Source organism: Pieris napi, chromosome 8, assembly GCF_905475465.1.
Source record: "Pieris napi chromosome 8, ilPieNapi1.2, whole genome shotgun sequence".
Taxonomy (NCBI): Eukaryota; Metazoa; Arthropoda; class Insecta; order Lepidoptera; family Pieridae; genus Pieris; species Pieris napi.
This window is the reverse complement of record NC_062241.1, coordinates 2,572,088-2,595,965: the sequence shown is the minus strand read 5'-3', so window position 1 is coordinate 2,595,965 and position 23,878 is coordinate 2,572,088. Positions and strand designations below refer to the sequence as shown.

General features: G+C 35.0%; 1 protein-coding gene across 1 annotated transcript; it reads right to left on the bottom strand.

Annotated features, from left to right (window-relative positions):
* Positions 1-811: 811 nt before the first annotated feature.
* Positions 812-22,072, bottom strand: LOC125051925 (hemicentin-1-like). The gene is made up of 23 exons (XM_047652552.1): positions 21,804-22,072; positions 20,239-20,468; positions 19,569-19,691; positions 18,860-18,961; positions 18,156-18,284; positions 16,628-16,802; positions 15,645-15,829; positions 15,022-15,109; positions 14,302-14,459; positions 11,957-12,162; positions 11,259-11,455; positions 10,543-10,714; positions 9,531-9,631; positions 8,874-9,024; positions 8,296-8,420; positions 7,651-7,794; positions 6,980-7,111; positions 6,039-6,151; positions 5,244-5,471; positions 4,757-4,892; positions 3,726-4,408; positions 2,851-3,030; positions 812-1,691 (listed from the first exon to the last, which is right to left on the bottom strand). Exons 1-23 carry the CDS (start codon positions 22,027-22,029, stop codon positions 1,443-1,445), a joined length of 4,233 nt encoding a protein of 1,410 aa, XP_047508508.1. The 5' UTR covers positions 22,030-22,072; the 3' UTR covers positions 812-1,442.
* Between the last annotated feature and the right edge of the window lie 1,806 nt (positions 22,073-23,878).

Genomic DNA, 23,878 nt, shown 5'->3' with positions numbered 1-23,878 from the left:
CAACCTTCTTAGGTCTGGGATGCAGATTTATCTGTATCTGTTTCATGAACATTTGTCAATCTAATAAGCAAGTTAATAACGTCCTGTGCCTGACACAAGCCGTTGACTTTTTGGGTTTAAGGCAAGCTGGTTTCCTTCACCGTTCGAGCGAATGTTAAATGCGCACATAGAAAGAAAGTCCATTGGTCGCCGGGGATCACTACGACCTCAGGGATGAGAGTCGCACGCTGAAGCCACTAGCCCAACACTGCTCCAAGTATACAATTTACATTCATGAAAAATAAATAGCTTCAACAAAATAATTTCAAAGTCACGGAGATGCAAGATTTTCCATGCACAATTAGTGATCATTATAATTATTTTCCAGTCGTGTCAAACATTACGCAAATACGATTTCGTCTTTATAGTTTATCAAAAACTCGGGGCATAGGTCAACCTTCATAGATCGTCATTACAATTGATAGATTATCACGTTCTATTGTGAATACAAATTGTTTCTTCATTTTTGGCACATCTCCTTGTCACCTCAATGTCTCCGATCGTAGATAAACTTGAGATATATATCTATTGGTTTTTTAAATTGGGAATGTTATAAATGTATTACACACAAGCACGGTGTGAGGGCAGTGTTGGCCTAGAGGCTTCAGCGTGCGACTCTCATCTCTGAGGTCGTAAGTTCCATCCCCGGCTGTGCACCAATGGACTTTGCGCATTTTACATTCGCTCGAACGGTGAAGGAAAACATCGTGAGGAAACCGGCTTGCCTTAGACCCAAAAAGTCAATGGCGTGCGTCAGGCACAGAGGCTGATCACCTACTTGCCTATTAGGTTACCAAATGATCATGAAACAAATACAAAAATCTGAGGCCAGACCTAAAAAGGTTGTAGCGCTATTGATTATTTTTTTATTGTGCTTGTGTTATTACAATAGGTCCTAATTAAAGTTTGCATACGTGGACGCTAATTTTAATAGTGAAAATGTGAAAAGCTTTTCAGCAATATAACTCAGCTTTCAATCTTGGTTTATTAAAATATTGTTTGCTAGCTATTGAGCTTTGCGAGGCTTTTGGCAATGTGAGTGTCCATGGGCGGCGGTATCACTTAACATCAAGTGAGCCTTCTGCCCGTGGGCCTCCGGTTTCACACAACAAAAAACATTTTAACGAATATAAACGCGAATACTAATATATAACTCGTTCCCGTTTCTAGAGCTTATCGGCATTCGTCATGTTTTATCAAATAAATACTTCAAGGCTTAATTGATATCGAATCATTGGGTAGCATACAGAACTTAATTTATTGTAAGGAACTGAGGAATTCTGAGTTCATACAGCCTTATTGAAAACTAATTTACAATTAACAATTAATTAATATATTATTTCGACATTTATGAAAGATATAATTTAATTGAAATTTAAATATATAATTGTTATTGTTGTATTTTAAACTAAAACTCTTTTCACGTCTTTAACAAAGCAAATACCGTTGAATTTTTTATGGAATTCTTGGTAAGTGCAGCAAAATGTGTAGCCCTTCATGTAGTCTTTCCAATCAGGGTTTTTCAGCCAACTGACACCGTCACAAATGTCTTTGCATAGCACGAATTTCTCAGCATCTTTCCGTGAGGAGATTTCTGGACTATTCACTTGAACTATAACGACGCATGCCTCCTTTTCCGCATCGCAAACAATCTGTAATAATTATTTTTAACTTTGATAGATATCTAGTATATTTTAATGTATATGCAGGTCACATGTAACATTACTTGTATTTATTTTTTATTCACAAAAACATATCATTTATACCATCAAGTTAGATTTGCATAGAGAAGTCTTAAAAATATAAAACGTTCATAAGGAAATCTATATATTATATACTATACAAAATGCTTTATACCTCACAAACAGGTTCATAAAGTTTAAGGACCTTACCGACTTTGAAAATATAAATTATTATTTTTGTATGAAGAAAAATTGTCAGATTTTCAATAGGATTCAGGGCATATATACGTCTAATAGAATTGTTCCTAGTAAATACTATTCTACACTACTAACACTAATATTGGCATTTAGACATAAGTGAATACGAACAACAATTAGTAAAATAAACATCTAGAGAGCGTTAAAAATTCATCTTCTACAAAATCTACATTTTCCCTTGACAATTACTAAACAGCATTGATCGTAGGATTCCAGTTTTAATTTTTATTAAATTCTAGCTGGCCTGGCAAACGTCGTACCGCCTAACAGTCGATTCTCTATTTTTTTTAAATACTTATTCTGCTATTCGGGACACCGGTCTAGCTAGTAAGATAAAAAAAAGAAAGTTGATAAGACAACAAATACATTATGTCAAAAAATAAAAATTTACCTTCCCGGAACCCCACCACTAACATTTGAACTTTATGATATGGTATTAAAGTTAAAATTGACTTTTAAGTTTTATTACGAATATTTTGTATGGGAATATAGAAAAGTGTTGTTTTTAGACTTTTTCACTCAATATTTTTAAATTTTTCTCTCCGTAAGAACCATCCTCGTACTTCAAGGAATATTATAAAAAAATCAGACAAATCGGTCAAGCCGTTTTCATGTTATGCCGTGACAACGGAAAACGGGTTTCATTTTTATATATATAGATTATTGGGAAAAAAAACCTTTTAGATCCGCTTCTAAAATGAAAGCAGTTTTTCTAACCTCATATAAATACAATTTTATAGATAGTTAAACTTTTCGTGTTAAAAGCATTTTTATATTAAGGCTTGTGAATTTTGATTGGTATATTTTACCACTTTTATACTGTTATATATTACTTTGCTTTTACAGAATAGGACATAACAAATCCACGTACCTTCCAGAAATACTTTGGCACTGCTATTGAACGCCCATATCTATCAGATATAGCAATATTAATATTATCTCCAAACGAAGTAGGCATGGACAGTTGTCCTGAAACTCCACTCCATACAATAAGTCCGTGATTCATTGTCTTTTTCAATTCAAATATACGACGCTCAATTTCACCCCAATTCTGAGGAAATTAAAACAAAGATCTCTTCAAATGTATAGAGAGTAGTGTTGGCCTAGTGGCTTCAGCGAGCGCATTTAATATTCGCTCGAACGGTAAAGGAAAACATCGTGAGGCTTCTTCGAATCGGCTTGGCCAAACTCAAAATGTTGATGGCGTGTGTGTGTGTCATGCACAGGAGGCAGCTGGTTCCACATAGTAGTGGTGCGCGTCAAAAACTGCAACAGTCAGCTCAGCTCAGCGACAGACGTTGAGGCTACGGATGGTATTATGTATTCTGCCTTGACGTCCGATGATGAAACTCAGCTGCAGGTATTAGTCTCAACAAATTCTCTGAACACTCGCCATGTTGAGAGCTGTAGAAGATGCAGAGAGCCCCACATCTCTACGCAACGCCAAGGGAACAAGCCACTCGGAAAGTGATTGGTCGTTGAAGATTCGAATTGCTCTTCGTTGTAAGCTGGAAGCTGGTACTGAGAGGCTCCCACCCAGAGCTGAGAACAGTACATCACTACCGCTTGCAACTCTTTAAAGCGCAAATTCGTGTCCGCATAGAGTACTGTTCTCACCTCTGGGCGTCAGCTCCCCATTACCAGCTAACTAACTATAGATAAATGAACTAGCAATAGATTAATTTTGTCACAACTGATTTATGTATTTTTTTATTATTATTATTTTGGAAATATTCAATAGCTCACCACTTTATAGTGACTCCATTGAGGCTCGACGTTTATATATTTGAAAGCAATTGCTTGCATTCCGGGAAACAAATCCTTGGGATTAACCATCTGTTGTTTTTCAAAACATCCACCCTTTCTATAAAAGTCCGTCCAAGTAGATTTGGATATGTCGTTCTTTTGCTTGTCACAGTCATACAAGGAATCAAAATCAAATTGCATGTAGCTATCGCCTTCAAAGTTTATAGATGGCGCTACGTTACTGCAAGATTTGTGTACAAAGTTTCGAATATATATCGGCACTCTTGTGTCTATGTTAAAGCATACTTCATAGATGGGCAAAAACTGAGTGTTTACTTCATAACCAATCATAATTATTGTATTTCTTCTTGAGGCAAAGCTGCATTTGATGCGCGTGTTTCTAAAAGAGGCTTTAACAGGTTCGTGACACTTGACATCTCTGTAGTCTATATCTTGATTAGTGGTTTTAAAAATGGAATCTTTGTCACATACTGCGTTGATAGATTCACCCAAGTTATTTCCTCGATATTCGACGTAGCTGTTTCGGCAGTGCAAGAAAATAGTTTCACTTTTGGGTATGTTAACTTTGTAATCAACAACATCAAATCTTGGTATATATCTTGTTCTGGTTAACAATAAAGGTTCTGGTTTCGCAAAATGACTCCTGACATCTAGTGTACAATCTAAAAATATTTTTTTCGTATTAGAACATGGCAAGTTGTATTACAACGATATTGGTCTCCTAACTTAACCTTCATAGGTAATGTTATTATTTGTAAAGTAACTAATATGCTACAATAAAAATTTATAGTAATTTAACACTTAAATAAGTTTAATGGTCCCTGTAACAATTCCTCGCTGTAATTCGAAAATTTAACCCTCATGGAAAAAGCACCAGCTCTAGGGTCACCAACCCCCTTCAATACTTCTTCTTTTACTTTCTAGTAGATGAGGTAATATGTGAAGAAATTTTCTTACGAAAATGTTTAGTTCTAAGGTTTTAATTCTATTTTTAAATTAATATTACTTACTAGGAGCTACAATGCTAAAAGAACGCGTGATTTCTCCAAACGCATTCCTCACTTCACAGGTGAATGTCCCGAGATCTTTTGTATATATATATTGATCCGTTTTGCGTAATTTTCGGTCATTGTGATACCACACCACCTAAATGATTTTGATGCATTAAAAAATGTTTATATATGAATATTTCTTCAAAATACAAAAAGGGTTCATCGAGTTAATTCATACAAGTTTTACTCTATTACTAGATTAACACAGAGCAGTGAGGGCTTAGGGGCTTGAGTGTGCTACTCTTGACACTGAGGATCGAATCACGGCGTATTTAATATTCCAACCGTCATGGTTTGATACAAAAATGTGACTTTCTACTTGCCTATTAAGAAATAATTATAAGATTGTGGTGAAAAATTACTCGGTGGATATTATCAGCAACTCCATAGAGACACTATCAATGCCAGAGGGCTCGCGAGTGCGTTGCCGATCTTTTAAATTTACCTGTGGTGTAGGGTAGCCTATCGCCTCACAACTAAGGAACACATCATTGTCTTCCACATAATCGATCGTTGTAAGCTCGTTCGTAGCAAACTCTGGAGCTGAGCAAACAAAGATCTTGATTTGATAATTCTTAGAGTCAAGAAAATTGCTGACTCTGCATGTGTATACGTCTGAATCGGTCAGTCGTCCAAACAAACTCAAAGTGGTGTCCGGTAGTAAACTTTTATCCTTTAAAAGTAATAATAATAATTATTGGATTATTAAAGCAGGCAATCATAAGTCACGGTGTTATTGTGTTAGTTACAATATTGTCCTAAATATTGTATTAGTAGGTTAGCTTTAAAGTAAATTTAAACTCAAAACAACTTTATTCATACAGGTATCCAAGTACATTTATGAACGTCAACCGAAAAGATGTTAAATTGATTCTAAATTTACATTTACTACAAGTTCGAAAGGCAAGGGCGTAGAGAGAAAGAATAACTAGCAAGAAACTCTCCGCCACTCTTTTTAATCGCCAAGATTTGAGTCATACAAATTGTAAGGAAGAGCAGACATAAATATTTGAACTGGAGCAAATCAATCCCAAGGATTAGGATCCGTCCCAAGTAATCTTGTATCATTCGATTGCAGATGAGGGAATGATTTGGAGCCAGGGGAAATACGAGGCTTAAGACCGAACGCGATGGAGTCTCACCGTGGACGCCCTCTGCCCCATCTAGGGCTTATAGGGCATTAAGTCAAGTTAGTTAAGACTTGTGGGCCACTCGCCAATTTATCATATTAATTACGTACCTTATACCATCGCACTAAGTCCAATTTACTATGAGGTAATTTACATTCGATATCACTTATTTTGTCTTTATTTATACACAGTTCGTTTGTCGTGACTTCTAGCTCTGGAGATGCTAAAAATAATTTTAAAAGTGCACTATTATGTTTGATCTTTGTTAGTATTACATAAAATGAACCATTGAATAGCTAGAATGTTTTATATGACCCAGTAATGCTATACTATGCTGTATAGGTTAAAAAGAGGGTTTAATAACCTACATACATACTACATAGGTTTAATTTTAGCCAATTGTTCTAATACATAATAAAGAGCTTTAGGCATGATAATCTAGTGGCGCTGGAGTGTGGGAAGAGAACCTATGTGACAGTAATTCAAACTAGGCTCTGGACGGTATAATATTATTTGCTACGAGTCATTTAATTTATTAAAAATTCTTTTTTTAAATATAATATCGAATAATATTATTCATGACCTCATACTCCACGACAGTTCTCTTTCCGTACAGACTCAACAATATATTTCTGAGTGTTTCATTGATTTATTATAAATATCATAACCAGTCTTCTGATATATTTCTCCGATGTTTCACGGTATGAACAAATCGGCACAGTCAGTATTTGAACGATCGACGTTAGGGTTGATCAGCTGCTTTTGCAATCACTACTCTGTAACTTTGTTTACGCACATTTAACACACAGGTGAAAAGTTGAAAAGGTGGGAGCTTGTAGTTTATTGTTTATCAGAATGCCAAATCATAAAATGACTGCTTCACGACTGATTTGAGAGCGACCGCCGATGCAAAAACCGCTGTGTGAGTTCGAAAAGTGAGTTACAGAATCGCAAGGCTGCGCAGAAATATTGTCTGCCACCATGGTAGTGCTGCGTTTTCTAATTAGAGCGAATCAAAAGCTAACCCAAAAGAAAGAAAAACAAAACTTACTTAAAACGTCAACTTCAAATGTCTCACTTGCACTCCCATACTTGTTTGTCGCTATGCAGATCAGACTACCCGCAAAAGCAATATCTATGTCTCTCATTATTAATGTTCCATTGTCGACGAAATAATTTGTACCTGCATTTAAAAATATGTCATTTTTCGATCTTTCAAAAGCTTTTGACCTTTCAGGTAAGTCTGTTAGGCAAGATGATGAAGCTAGCTTAGAAACTTATAACTTACTAAGTCAATATGTTGCCTTAAGAATTCTTTGTTGTAATTTTTTCATTATTTCTTCCCTATTATAAATTAGCATAGTATGCGCGAATATAAATACTAATAATAAAATGTTTTCTTACTGTTTGGGTTTATATTATTAATCATGTATAATTTAATAAAAACTTTATTCATTTGTTTCAGGTTGTGACAAAATTCATCTATTGCTAAACACTAGGGAGTCCCATGTGTTGTGGGTAAATAGATAACAATTATTCCGAGGTCAATGGTACAAGTGTTAAAACTAATCAAACACAACTCGTAAAAGACATTAAATATGGGTGAATGTGTGAGTATGTGAATGGATGTGTGTGCGTATGTTCGAGTATAAATCGTGTGAAGTTATATCGAGTTAGGCTGTATTTTTTTAATTTGATACAATTACAATAAATAAATATTACCTAGAGCAAGAGGTAATCCATCTTTCATCCATAAAATGTCTGGTTTCGGATGTCCGGTGGCGTTGCAAGGTATTTTCAAAGATAAATCTCCAACAACAGCCGTAAATTTTCTCGAAATCAAATTATTCACAATCGATGGCGGAGCTGTTACATAATAAAAATTATGTAATTATTACTTATACTTACTTGTATTTAATTGTGCTTTTGTTTTTTCTGCCCAAACAAAATGGGAGCTAACTTAGTGTTTATGGACGAAGGAAGCTGTACTGTTATTCCAAGCTTCTTTTATTTACAACCGGGCAGGAGGCTGAGGATCATCACCGGACGTCAAGGCAGGAAATAACATCCGTATCACCTCGACGTCCGTCGTTCCATAAGTAAGCGTTTCTAAAGGCAGTTTTTGCCCCGCACCACCACTATGTGGAACCAGCTGCCCACTGAATTATTTCCGAATCAATTTGACTTAAGGTCCCTTAAGAAAAGAGCGTATTAAAAGGCCGGCAACGCACTTGTGAGCCTTCTGGTAATGTATGTCCATGGGCGACGGTATTACTTAGCATCAGGTGAGCATCATGCCCGTTTAAAAAAAAATTGAATTATCTCAAATATGGAAGGAATAAATAGTCAGTTTGGAATCTATATTACCTTCAACATAAACTTCATAGTATAATTTGACATCGTCATTGCTGTTCTGCGCTGTGCAAATGTAATAACCCGCCTGTTTGACTAACATGTGGTCCATCGCATATGTATTATTATCAAAGGTTGCGCTGAAATCATAAATAAATCTATCAAATGTGCATTTGAAATAAATTATGAATTTTTATTGTAGTTATGGTAGACTATTTTGGTTCTATTGACTTCAGACATATAAGATATAGATATATCTTATATGTATACTGAGGCGGGATTTTTTGTAGGACCATTTAAGATAAACATTTTCATCATACATTACATATGTGGAACTCTAGCGGTTTAGGCAGAATACGAGTAGCTCGCAGATGGAAGATTTTTTTCCTACTTACTTGATAGTATGGACAATTTACGCAATATCTTTTTAAATTATAGCCTATGTGTTATTCACATGTATAAGCTACAATATTGTAAAGTTTCATTAAAATCCATTCAGTAGTTTTTACGCAAACATCCATCTATACTTACAAACTTTCGCGTTTATTATATTAGTATGATATATATACGTACAAAAGCTTAATTTAAAGTACCTTATTATTTTCTCACAGCAACCAAGGAAAGGCTTATACAACCATTCGACTGTTGGTTTTGGTGTTCCTTCGGCGACACAGTCCAAACTCACGCTACTGCCGACATCCAATTCATAAACGCGTGTAAGTGGTGACTTTATTGATGCTGGAACTGCGGAAAGTCAGATGTTAACTTATTCAGTGGTATTTTATTAATTAACATTATAATAATATATAAATTATGGGTAAATAGAAAACTAAAGAATTTAAAAAGTTTGGCCAGTCCTAGTAGCATTTTCTCGCTGTACTTAGTATTTTTATTTCTCTTATGTTCATCCATGGCTTGTCTATGTATCGTTTTAATTAATAATAATGTTTACTCTATTTAATAAACTTTAAAGTTTAAAGTATTAAAGGAGACGCAATAATTGTTTTATTCTTTAACGGTTTTAATAGCAATCTAGCAATTATTTTATCACTTAATCTCAATTTGTCATAACATGTACTTTTTTTTATATAGGAAAGTATTTTCAGCGTATTCTGCGTCTAACGTTGTTCTAACGTTAGAATACACTTCAAAATATGTGATCGGTCCATAGTAGTGTAGCTAAAAGACCACGTAAGTTATTAGGTGAGGGCCCAAAACTATACCTAACACAAATTATAAAAAATACTTACTAAAAACGTTGACATCCACATGCACCTCTCTTTTTGCGTTGCCAAGGCTATTAGATGCTTCACATTTGTACGCGCCCGTGTCACTATCAGTAGCAATGAAACTAGAACAATTAATTTGTACAAAATATATATTCACACCTAAAAGTAATTTAAAAAATTGTATATCTTTACTTCAGCAGATGTGTAAGATACAATTGTGTTCCATAATAGTACAAAATGCAGTAAAATATTTTAATGATGTATACCTATGTATTATTAGTATTTATTTATTTATTTATTTACACTTCGTTGCTAATAATATAAGAAACACAATACATAAAAATTATAAGGGATGCAACGGGCGGCCTTATCGCTAATAAGCGATCTCTTCCAGGCAACCCTAGTTAAGAGAAAAACTAAATAAAAGACACATGATGCGTGCGAGAAGTGCAGAATCCTTAATCTAAAGTAATACAAAAAAAAATATATATTAATAACAAACTAAAAACTTAAAAACTAATCTTACAAATACATGAACAGCGAAAAGTCACGATTGATGAGGATAGGATAAGGTTAAGAAATGATTATACAGAAGAGTAGAAGAGTATTTTTATAAATATTTACACTCGAAAGCAAAGGTAATGCATGTCAACAATCATAGGAACATTACGAAAACTGTTAAAAAAATCAACAAGGAAAAATCCATATTACTACTATTACGGTCCAAAATATAAATACAGTTTCATCGAACGCCGAGCCAAAATATGAAATTCCGTTCGACCTCCGTCGTTCCACAACTGAGCGTTTTTAAAGACATTTGCCGCGCACCACCACTCTGTGGAAACAGCTTGGTCGAGGTATTTCCGAAGCAATACGACTTAGGCACCTTACCACTTAAAAGACCGGCGATGCTTTCGCTCTCTGGCATTGAGAGTATCCATGAGCGGCGGTATCACTTAAGAACAGATGATATTTCTGCTCGTTTACCCACTCTTCTAAAAAGAATTCGATTAATAATGCAATATAAGTTCACCTTAACGTAAGATTTCTGTAAATGTTGTACCGCCCACCGCTTGTGATTTCCCGCCCTTCGTATAACCATCGCACCTTGGGTGAAGGTAAACCACTAACATCACAGTCTATCGTAACAGGCTCTCCGACTATGACAGAAACTTTTTCTGAAGCCGTGCTGATGTATGGAGGATCTAAAATGTAATAAAAAACATAAATCAGTGGCACTTAAACCCATTTTAGCTCTGGGCCTCAGATATATTTATCTGTTTCATGATGATTTGTCAATCTAATAGGCAAGTAGGTAATCAACCTCCCGTGCCTGACACCTCTTAAGGCAAGCCGGCTTTCCTTTCAAGATATTCCTTCACCGTTCGAGCAAATGTTAAACGCGCACATAAGAAAGAAGTCCATTAGGGCCCAGCCGGGGACCGAACCTACGACCTCAAGGATGAGAGTCGCACGCTGAACCCACCAGCCAATACTGCTCTAATCTAAACTTTATGGAAACGCATATTTGAGTATTATTTTGATTGATTGTTTAGTAATCATAGGTATTTTAGTTAGAAATATACAAATCAAATGTTATTTAATTATAACAGTAACTATGTAATGAACGTCAATAAAAAAAAGATTTAAATGAACATTTACCCTAAATGATATATGTAAATACAATTTGTAATACGTAATATGTCCTTTACTTAAGTGTGATATTTTAGAATCATAATTAAAACTTACATAGGACATATACTTGTATGTCGGCTGAGTCGAATCCTTTCGGATTATTAGCCTTACATTTGTATGTACCAGTATTGCCTATACCCAATTTGTCTATATGTAACGTTTTTCCGGTAGTAGGCAACTTCGTAAATTTATTCGATGATGGATGTTTGTAGAACCATTTGATTGAAGGCTTTGGTTTTCCTTTTATGACCCTATAATAAATAATATATCATATGTAATAGCTGAGATAAAAAATGTTTTGATCTAACCTTTTATATAAGAACGAACGAAGTGTGATTTGTGGATGCGTTCATAGAAAACTTAAATTTTTTCGTAACTTGCATTGGTCGTGCCGAGGCCGTGAGCTAACATTGATGATCGATTCCATTAACATCGATGTAACGATATTTTTCTTATCAACATCGATGTTTTTGCTTTCAAAATCGATGCTCATCGAACATTGATGATCATCGAGCATCCCTAATTCGTATTGAGCATTCGTTGTTGTGTCCCAAAAATGGCGCATGTTGCTGCCGCGCCCCTGTTCGGTCACGCCCATAGGCGGAACGAAGTTAGCCGGGTCATCTAGTAGTACATAAAGGCATCTATCGATAATTATACCATACCATATTGTCAATGTCCTTTTGTGATTTTTCTCTATAAATAGTAAGTATTAAGCCTGCAACAAGGTGTTCACTTAAACGTTAAAATACCTGCAAAATATGTCAAGACTTTTCCCCCTCTCTTCAAAATACTCATTGACAGATGTATCGATCTTCGGAGCTTCTAACAAAGTTTTAAAATCAATCGATTTCTCGTCAAGTCCCATCGAATTAGTTGCTTTACAATTAAAAATATTTTCTCGGTCGTTTGTTGTTTCAAATATACTGACGAATGATGATACGTCGATTGATATTTTCTGTAATAATAAGTAATTAAATTATATCACCGGGAGTCGAAGACTCGCAATAGGAACACTAAAATATTATGTTTAATATTTTTTGGAATATAGAGACATGAGTAAAGTCTAAATACTTGTATTTGTTTATAGACCAGTGCAGATAGCCTTTAAAATAAATAAAAAGTGAAAAAAATTACAGTAGGATGAAACCCATTAGAAAAGGAGGGGAATATGATCAAAATGAAAGGAAAAATAAATTACGGTCGATCTGAGGTCGGGAAGGGGAAGGGGGGGAGTTTTAAGGGTAAAAAACTGTTTATCTCGATTTCCGGCAAAACTAAAAGTCCTATCGAAGAAAGTTAAATGGCAAAGTTGTAGGCAATAAAAAGATCTACAACTTTTGCATTTGCAGATTTTTCACATAACCTCAAAATTTAGGTGAAAAATTCAAAAAACCAACTTTTTGGTTTTTTATTTCTATCTTTTACAAAAATTTATTTTTTTAAACGAAATTTGGTGAAAACTTACCTTATTATGTCCCAAATATACTGTAATTTATTTGATTAAAAATATTTATTTTTTCACCTTATTTTGAATTAATATCGAAAAAACACCCTAATTTTCAATCGAAAATTCTGACGTCAAAATTTCAGCTTTTTTCAAAAAGTTGATGTGCTTTCAGTGCGTTGAAATCTCTACTTTCCTATGGTAAAAAAATATATATATGTTACCATAGTAAATCTTCTCAGAAAATGCAAAAAATCGTATGCAGTAACGCCCAGACCCGTCATCCCCTTCCCTACTTTTAATACTTCCCTTTTTTAGTTTTCTTCGATAGGACTTTTAGTTTTGCCGGAAATCGAGATAAACCGTTTTTTACCCTTAAAACTCCCCCCCTACCCCATCCCGACCTCAGATCGACCGTAATTTATTTTTCCTTTCATTTTGATCATATTCCCCTGCTTTTCTAATGGGTTTCATCCTACTGTAATTTTTTTTGGTTTCAAAAATTATCGGCACTGGTCTATTAAGTTTTTAAACTATTTTCTCTTTTTCTAAATTCGTTTTATGGAAATAACAATAATCTAAAATAAGGAAAACTTATTTTACAAAAAAAAATTGTCGTGCTGCAACTCTTGTATAACTTTTTTAAATTTTTTTTTTCAAGCACGAGGACAGTTCAATAAAAAGTGAAAATGCTATAAATTCTCCTTGGAAAGAAAAAAAAAATATCAGACATTAGATATAATAATAATACAAAAGCAATGAACTCTCTTCTGTTCTTAAAAAAAGAACTTACATGTTTGTTTCGGGAATGTGTTCTTAAAAATGCATAAAATTCGCGAGGTAATAAATTATATGCAACTATTTTGAAAGTCAATGGATGGTAATGATCGAATACCTTAATCCACTACTACGAGGACTTTAAAGCAATAACAAAGAGGCGAGCAACGGCGTTTAAAACTTGCTAAACTAGTTCTACAAAGACTTGAGGTTCATCTTCATCATCATCAATTGATGGAACCCACTCTATATTAATTAAAAATTGAATTTTATCTTAAAACAACCTATATACAAAGTTAATAAACATACGATGACCACGTCGCAAAATAAAATAACATTTCATATAACATAATTGCGTCCTACTCATTATCACTATATTGAACAGTTTTTTTTTGAGCAGTGTTGGCCTAGTGGCTTCCGCGTGCGACTCTCATCCCTGAGGTCGTAGGTTTGATCCCCGGCTGTGCACCAATGGACTTTCTGTCTATGGGCATATTTAACATTAGGTCGAACGTTGAAGGAAAACATCGTGAGGAAATCGACATGTCTTAGACCCAAAAAGTCGACGGCGTGTGTCAGATCACCTACTTGCCTATTAGATTTAAAATGATCATGAAACAGATTCAGAAATCTGAGGCTTAGACCAAAAGAGGTTGTAGCGTCACTGATTTATTTATGTTTTTAGGCATACCGGCTTCCTCACAATATTTTCCTTTAGCACGCATAGAATGAACAATCCATTGCTTTCTGACACTACCTGAATTCACTGCCATGATTAGTGACAAATCATGGCAGAGTCGCGTGCCACAACTGCTCATACACTTATTCTACAATATACCAAAATCTCTTTTCGAACAAAATCATTAAACTTACATTGCCAATATAAAAGACGCCGGCAGCATCAGACAAAAGAATATCGGGTTCAGGAAAACCTTCAACATTACAGGTTATTTGGATTTTTGAGTTTTTGTCATCGTTTGTGATCTTCAATTCCTTTATTATTGGCTTAACTTCTTTTTCGCTGCCAGCTCCTAAAATCCATTCAGGAAAACTGTTTTAAACCCTGACCAATAAAATTTCGATTGATTTATTTCTTTCTTTAATATTATACTTAGTGTTGCTACTAATCATAGTTAATTTAGTCGGGCTTAATAAATGACGCTGAAACTATTGAATGCGTGCGTATTCCACACGTATCACCTCGACGTCCGTCGTTCCACAACTGATCGTTTTTAAGGCAGTTTTTGACTCAGAAAACCACTATGTGGAACCAGCTACCCACTGAAGTATTTCCGATCCAATTCGACATAGGGTCCTTCAAGAAAAGAGCATACCAATTTTTCAAACCCCGGCAACGCGAGCCCTTTGGCTTAGTGTTCATGGGCATCGGTATCACTTAACAACAGGTGAGCCTCTTGCCCGTTTGTTTGCCCCCTATTCTATTAAAAAAGATGTGTATACTGTATAATAAATCACTCTCTTCTACTCATTATCACTTTAAATTACTCAATGCGTAATCGAACTTAGTTTAAAACCAATTAAATATCTAATCAATGTTAACTAAAAATTTTTTTAATATTTTAACTTACGTACCCGCACTAGTTTTTTTGTCCCAAGGCTCAACAGCTGTTATGGCATCTCTTCTGATGTTTTCTTTTGTTGATGTAACGATTCCATTTACCTTTAAAATCAAAGATAGTTATTAGACGCAACGATGCAAATTTCTTAAGTTGAGAGCTTCAATATGACACGAGTACTCCAGTACACTCGCGCATTCATGTTGCAATGTTGAACTTATCAGCCGATTCATTTTATACGTTATTTTAATACACTTTCTTGAAAAAAAATCGTTAATATTATAATAATGGTGAATTTATTTTTCAATACGACTACTTGTGGAAAATAACTTTGGCGCAAAAACGCAACACGATGGAACGGCAACGTCTAAAGAGCTATCTGAAGAGCTATTTATTTTAAATTAATGAATTGTTGAATACATTAATTTTATATATAAAGGGTATTATAAAAAAATCCTATAGAATATATATAAATGCTTAAGAATATTTAATAATTAAATAAATAACATAATTTATCAAAGTCAGTACTAGATATATTATAATAATTAAATGAATAATAAATACGTATTAATAAATTAATCTGATTTACCGGGGTTTAAATATATTTTTATCTATATAATGCATCAAAAATACACTTACAGCGATTCTAAACATATCACTTGGTGAAATAAACTCGTCTGTCACATAAAAGTTGTCTCCCTTTTTAATTATGCGTAGCGGCTTTTTTTCTAATAAATTTCCTTTCAAGTCCAGTATTTCGGCAGATTGTAATTCCACATCATTTCCATTATAAGATAACTCTATATTTAGATGTGTTTTTTCACCTAAAAAATATTATAATTCATTTAATAAATCTAAGGTATTAAACCCTAGACCTAGATTAAAGCATTTAATCGTCTAGATAAGGGTGCAGATAATCCAGGGAAGATAATTAAAAAGGTTTTTTTGGGGCCAAAAGCCTTAGAAGGATCATTTTGTTTTTAGCGTTACGTTCTTAACCAGGCTTTTAATATAAATATTTTAATAATACTTTATTTATAATAAAATTCTTGTTAAAATTATTCTGACGCTAGTCCGCACACTTTGTTGTGGGGGACTACGGCTCTACCGTGGTTCCTGGCTAATAGCAAAAAACATAAGCAGCATTCAATAATAAATTTTTAAGAAATAAACCAATAAAAAATAACGTAATAAAGCGCATCATACCATACTACAGGTGTATTAAAGATCGATGGCATGATGTATGATAGGAATGAAAATACAGATAAAATAAAGAATACATCATTATGTAGAACCTTAGTAAGTAGCAGATGTCAAAAATATATAAACGTAAGTGGAAATGGGCGGAGAACGTAAGAAGAACAGAAAAATGGAAAAAACGCAAAATAGGAAGACAGTTTAGTAGGTGGATAGAACAGATTGAGGAAACAGCAGGTGCAGCAGGAGGTACATGGCAGAGAGTGTCACAGTGCAGACAGAAATTGTGGCATTTGTTGGAAGCTTTTGCCAACAAAGGGCACACAGATATCTAGAAAGTATAACATGATAGAACTATGTATTAAAATATGCAAAGTAACTAAACACACGCAGGGAATGTGAGAGTGTGGAATGATGTTACTAACCTGCTACGGGCCTAGGAACAGCCTTCTTGCAATCTTCAACAGTTGTCGGCGATATTACTAAAAATCCGTATTGAAATGATACGTCAGTAGATGCCTTAATATCTAGAGTTGATTCGCCGGTGCTTTCTATTACAGCTGTAAAATCACCGGGCACTGCTGGACTCATTTTAACTATCTAAAATTTAAATATACTAAAATCTTTTTGTAACCGGTTTAATTAAATAGGTTAACATTATCTGAAATAATAAGAGGTCTGCAAGTCCTAGAGGTCCAGTTCAGGTCTAAGAGAAGATCCAACGGGAACTAAAGAAATAAAATCTTAATATCTGGTGATTTATTCGGTGTTTGCATAGCTAGACAACTTTTTATTCAACGGCCTGAGCTCAAGTCTTGCTAGTCAAAGAAAATTTGTCCCTTTAGATGACGTATGCGAGCTCTTCACCAGCCAATTCACTATATTATGTCGTGACGATTGCATTCTGTGCGCCATTTGAGGAAACTTTCTTAGCAAAAGCTGCTGTCAGTGACAGCCATTCCCTCTGAATCCAAACTTAATTTTTTTTGAAGTAATACTTCTTTTAGGGCGTTAGGGAAAAATTATGAGAGTAAATTTTTACGATTCGCGCGCACACCGTCACAAGAAATCTGAACCTGAAGTTAGGTATTGTCATTTTAGTTTTTTCTACAAAATTTTTGAAAAGATTTTTATCTTGTTACGCCAAAGAAGTATAACTTCTAACTCGTGTACATAAGTACACACACTTTTTTTTGTATTGAACCCTTTATTTCTTTAATACGTACATAGTATAGCACAAATTTGGTTTCCGTCGTTATCTGACAAATCTATTTTAATAGCTATTAAAAAAAACATGATATTTAATAGCTGAAGTAATCCGTAAATATTAAATCACAGCTAATCTTTTCCGTCATTTCCGCAGATAGCATTCGTAACTAACCTTCAAATGTTCAAAGTTACATTAAAATAATATCTATGATTCATTCATATAAATAACATCCTATATACATACTGTTATTGGTTCTTTACCGATATATTATATAAAGAATTTTTTTTTAGAACAGCCCGGCGATTCTGTAACTCACTTTTCGAACTCACACAGCGGTTTTCGCATCGGCGGTCGCTCTCAAATCAGTCGTGAAGCAGTCATTTTATGATTTGGCATTCTGAAAAGGTGGGAGCTTGTAGTTTATTGTTTATCAGAATGCCAAATCATAAAATGACTGCTTCACGACAGCCTGTTACATAAACTTGAGTAACACTGGTGCAGATTCTGTGTTTTGAGTATGCGACTCTCATATCTGAGGTCGTAGGTTCGATGCCAGGCGGTGCACTAATAAAATTAATTTCGAACGGTGAAGGAGAATATCATGAGCGGCTTGCTTGGAGCTAAAACTCGACGGCGTGTGTCAGGCTAATCACATTACCTATTTGATTAATAAAAGGTAGTGGCCCGCGCCACTGATTTCAATTACAGAATGCTAATTTATCTATATATACGGTTTAACTTACATAAGTTTCCTTAGAATCCATAATAAGTTCTACTTTTACTTCATTTCCTTTAGAATCTTTCACAACAATATGAGCATCCTTGCCCACAAGAGACAGTGTAAGAGACTGCACTTTGCTATCAACTGAAAACTAAAGAAATATTATTTTAATAACAAAATAACGTGAGTTGTTAGAACTTTGAAGTATTAATAACTTATACCGTGTAGGAAAATATCGTATATTTAGGACGCGCCCAAAGATAGATGAAGTCATGGACAGGATGATCACCACCTTGTCTATAGCTAAGTTTATATAACACTTTAAACAGCCAATAAAAAATATAAGATGATTCCTTATTTATTTTACGCAAAAACCTGGCTTAACAATTATTTCGGATTTATTATCTACGTACCTTTAATTTATTGATACATAATACATGTATAAATTTGTCTAATCCATAACCCTTTACCGAGATCTAATAAATACGACATTGACCCATAAATTAAATGGTTTTGTTAAATTTGTATTGTGGGGCTAGTGAGCCTACGGGACGCCCAAAAAGGGCAGACATTGCAGCCCATGGACAGACATTTTAGTGGGTGCGTTACCGGCCTTTGTAGGAGTATACTCTTTCTTCTTCTCAGTTGAGCTGTATATTGTCTCCCCCAGAATAAGCGGGACAGTCGTATTATTATTTACATTTAAAAAATAGTGGTTTTACTTACAGGCATTTGTTTTGTTATTTTTTCATCATCACCAGCTGGAAAGTTTCGATTGTAAAGTTTTACTCTCTTATCTTTAATTGATTCAATTACAAATTTCAATATCTGAAATCAAATACATTTTCAATGTTTAATTACATGGTTTTAGACTAACCCATAAAAAGAAAGTCAGACTTTTGAGAATATTATTGCTCAAGATCAAAATAATACGGCGAACATTTACTCTTCTGTGAATCAAATGTGTATGAATTATGAATGTAAATATAAGAATATATAATAAATATAAAAAAAATAACAAACCTTAAATATAATAACTAAAATAATAGTAATTAATTTATATAACTTTCAAAACTCCAATAGCGATACAGATAGCATTCCCGATTTCAAGGGCAGGTTGTTCAACCATTCGATTCCAAGGTTTCAATATCAGCAGGATGTTGAGGGAAATACAACGTGCATACAAAACGTCGGGCATAAAATGCTTTTAGTAGTTGTTCTTACAGTAACAAATCAATATTATTTCTCTATTTATCTATTTCTGTTCCTCAATTTACAATAATATTTTTAGTAAATTTATAATATAGTTGACTTTGTTACTTCACAGTCCCACTTTAGGGCCCACATACATATATCATTTAATGTAAATAAAACTGAGTCTCTACTGGCCGAAAGACTTCCTCATTAGATTCTAATTAGTAAGGTATATACATACATTTTGTACTTCGTCCTTTGCGATATTGAACACCTGGCCTCCTGTGGCCTTAGCGAGTTCCTTGTATACATTGTAATTAGGACTATTCCTCTCATTACAATCTCCCGTCAGTAAGAATGTTACCTTTTGATTGTATAAGAACATTAGGAGGTAAGAAAAGTACTGGTGTCTAGGCAGAAAGAGAAAAAGAAGCTTAGTAGTAAATATACCTATTTTTGTGTTTAGGTTATATATTTATAGTAGGTTTAAACCATCCAAATGCTGTTTTATGAAGTTGTATTCTTTGCAAATTCTCTCTCTCTCTCTCTCTCTCTGACTATAGCAAGCAAAACGATATTTATTTATTTATACGTTCTAAAACAATGTGTATGCCTAAACCCTACAAGAAAATAAGACATCACAAATTGAACACACATCACATTAGAACACGAGCAATCTATCAAGGTAAACTTAAACAAACAACCACAAATAAAAATAAATAAAATAATATTCAAAACTAATGACTATGAAAACTATGTTAAGCTTATGGATATTACTGTCATCTTTCTGCTTTTATATGAGGGTAAATGATTTGATAAGCAGATTGTTCTTAAAGTGTCATCATTGAGAGAAGAGAGGATTTGAATATGTATTTAAAACATGTATTACTTAAACTATTGTAATACTGAACCTGTATGAATTTCTTTAAGGCTTTTCTTTGAACCTCGTCATACAAAAGTATGTCTTTCGCAGTAGCATCAGTGAAAACATAAAACAGTGAGTATGGCCTGCTCTCATCAATCCCTAAGCTTATTCCTGTCAATGACATTTCAGGACAATCATCGCCCCCATGAACAGAAATATCATTTAGTCTTGCACGGAATACTTTTTCCTCTTTCGTTTTTGTTCGTGGTTCAACATCTGTAGAATAATAAAAGTTTATTCATTATTTTATTTATTTTTAACCTTAATTTATTTTCTGATACACTAATATCTAAAAATCCTATGTGTTAGTAAATATTTTTTTTAGGTAGTATGTGTGAGGAACCCTCTTCGGTAAGGACCTCCTCCAAGGCATGCCATCTTTCTCTATCCCGAGCTATTTTTTTGATGTCATCATCCCATCGAGTGTAAGGTCTGCCTCTGTATCGTTTGCCTGATGGGACTCTCCATGTTGCTACTGTTTTCGTCCACCTGTGTTTTCGTCCATCTGTGAGGCGCACTCCGCACCCGCACACTTCGACTTCAGTTCTTTGGCGTGGCTTAGAGCATCAATTGGTTTCGTCTCTGATCTTATTTTTATGCGCGTCTTGTGTACATTTTAAATGTTTAGCATGCTCCTTCCATGCCTCGTTAACATGTACTTATATTGTTTTTTGTTTTAGGCATGCTTATGTCAGACAGAGTAATAAAAGTAATGAGTAATAAATGCGGACGAAAGCACTTGGGACATTCTTAACTCTGGCCGTGCAGGTATTTTTAGGCTAGTTGCCGTTCAGTAGCGTGACAAACTTGTGTCAGAAGTTGAAACTCTTATACGTCTAGGATTGATTGGGGTTGGAGTTGAATCTAGTCCAATTTAAGACACAAAGACTTGCACTTGTGGTGTGTTTGAACTTTTCTTCGGCTAAAAAAACACTCTTTGTTAGCGACTTCTCTCTTTGAAGACACGTTCCTTTAACCCTCAGCCAGCATCAGAATATTAGGCAGACGTATAAAATGATATTTAGATTCGCGGTTATTTGAAAGGAAATGCTAATCAACCACTAATGAGCTTGGTGTGCTCAGTAACACGAGATGTCCAGTCACTTTCCGATTGGCATGATCCCTTGACGCTGCTGAGAGAAAGGAGACTCTGAATCTTCTACCGCATTTACCTCGAAAAGTTTTCAGAGGAGTTGGGTTTCATCATCGGACGTCGAGTCAGAATACGAAATTCCACCCGTGTCCCCTCAATATCCGATGTTCCACAACTAAACGTTTTTTAAGGCAGATTTTGCCGTGCACCACCACTACTTGGAACCAGCTGCCTATTGAAGTATTTCCAAACCAATTCGACATAGGATCCTTCAAGAAAAAACGTACCAATTCTTAAAAGACCGGCAACGCACTTATGGGCCGACTGGCTGAGTATTGTTCATGGTCGGCAGTATCTCTTAACATCTAATACGCCGTGAACTGGCAAGAGCCGGCTTGCCTGTTGTATGGAATAAAGAGTATTTATTAATCTTATTTGTTTTAATCACAAAGACTAACCTGGATCGTTGAAAGTGACTAAAACGAAGTCCTCAATTTCTGATGCCTTCGAATTCAGCACTGCATTAAAAACATCACTAGTTTTAATTTTAACTTGATCTATGTCTTCAGACATGGAATAAGTATCATCAATCACAAATGTTAAGCTCCTTTTCAAATCATCACTCAACACATGGTGGAATAGGAATACTAACGTAAATTTTGCTACGTTATTTTTAAAAACCATTTTGATGATTTCAGCTCAAAAGTGTCGACGAGACTGACTATCGTGTTCCGGTTGGCCAGACTTAAAATAACATGAGTATTTTCTGCACTTATTATTGAATGTGTTTTATCAGTGGATGTAATTCCGTTCGGTATCTTTGTTGGGCGTATTCTTTGAGGATTTTCCTTTTTCAAATATTTTTTGAAGTGAAACTTCTTTATCGGGGTTGGAAAAAAAATAGTGTAACATTTTTTCGTTACGCGTCACATTTTTCCGTTACGCGCCATCTTTTGAAGTGAAATTTCTTTATCGACGTATGGGAGAAATTTTGTAGCAGGTTACGCGCCATGTTGCTTTTTGAAGTCAAACTTCTTTATCGGCGTTGGAAAAAAATTTACACACCTTTGTCACATTTTTCGGTTACGCGCCATCTTTTTCTTGTCCCCACCCACGGTTTATCCGAAGAGATTCGAAGCCATTAGTACCAAAAATATATAATAACGATAACAATGATAGTAATACTAATAATTCTATTACAATTAATGAAATTCTGTAATAATCTTAGTACTACATAGTAGTACAGTAATAAGTTAAAATGAAATAATTGTATTTGTATTCATGTCTATGATAATAAAAGCCTTTTGTTAAACTTTAAATTTATTTAACCAATTTCTGTAAAGTTGCATATAGTAGATCATTTTTCGAAAAATAAGGTCATAAAGAAGTTTCACTTCTTACGTGTGTACACCTAGTACACGCACACATTTTTTTTTATATAAAAGGGGGCAAACGGGCCGGAGGTTCACCTGATGTAAGTGATACCGCCGACCATGGACACGCTCAATGCCAGAGGGCTTGCAAGTGCGTTGCCGGCCTTTAAAGAATTGCTACGCTCTTTTCTTGAAGGACAGCTGCTTCCATATAGCGGTGGTGCGCGGCAAAACTTGCCTTAAAAAAAGCTCAGTCGTGGAACGGCGGACGTCGAGGTGGAATTTCATATTCTGCCTCGACGTCCGATGATAAAACTCAGCTGCAGTTATTAATCCGAATAACTCCATGGTAAATGCGGAAGAAGATACAGAGTGAGCCTACATCTCTACGCAACGCCAAAGGATCAAGCTACTCAGGAGGATTGGTCGTCGACGATTCAAACCGCTCGACTCTTCGTTGGATACGGTCAAGTGGAAGGAGCTGGTACTGTGGAGCTTCCGCCCAGAAATGAGAACAGTACTCTATGTGGGGCCGAATTTGCGCTTTATACCGTTGCAAGAATTGGCCTGGAGTGAAGTACCGTCGTGCCTTGCTGAGCACACCAAGCTTTTTGGATGACCGCAAAACTGAACGTCACTCGATATGTCAACTGTCAACATTAAAAAAAATGATTTTTTGGTAATCTAATAGGCAAGTAGGTGATCAGCCTCTGTGCCTGACGCACGCCATTGACTTTTTGGGTCTATATGCAAGCCGGTTTCCTCACGATGTTTTTCTTCTCCGTTCGAGCGAATGTAAAATGCGCACATAGAAAGAAAGTCCATTGGTGCAAAGCCGGGGATTGGACTTTCGAACTCAGAGAGGAGAGTCGCACGCTGAAGCCACTAGGCCAACACTGCCCTCACACACAAGCACAATAATACATTTAAAACATTACCAATTTATAAAACCAATAGATATATATCTCAAGTTTATCTACGATCGGAGACATTGAGGTGACAAGGAGATGTGCCAAAAATTAAGAAACAATTTGTATTCACAATAGAACGTGATAATCTATCAATTGTAATGACGATCTATGAAGGTTGACCTATGCCCCGAGTTTTTGGTAACCTACAAAGACGAAATCGTAATTGCATAATGTTTGACACGACTGGAA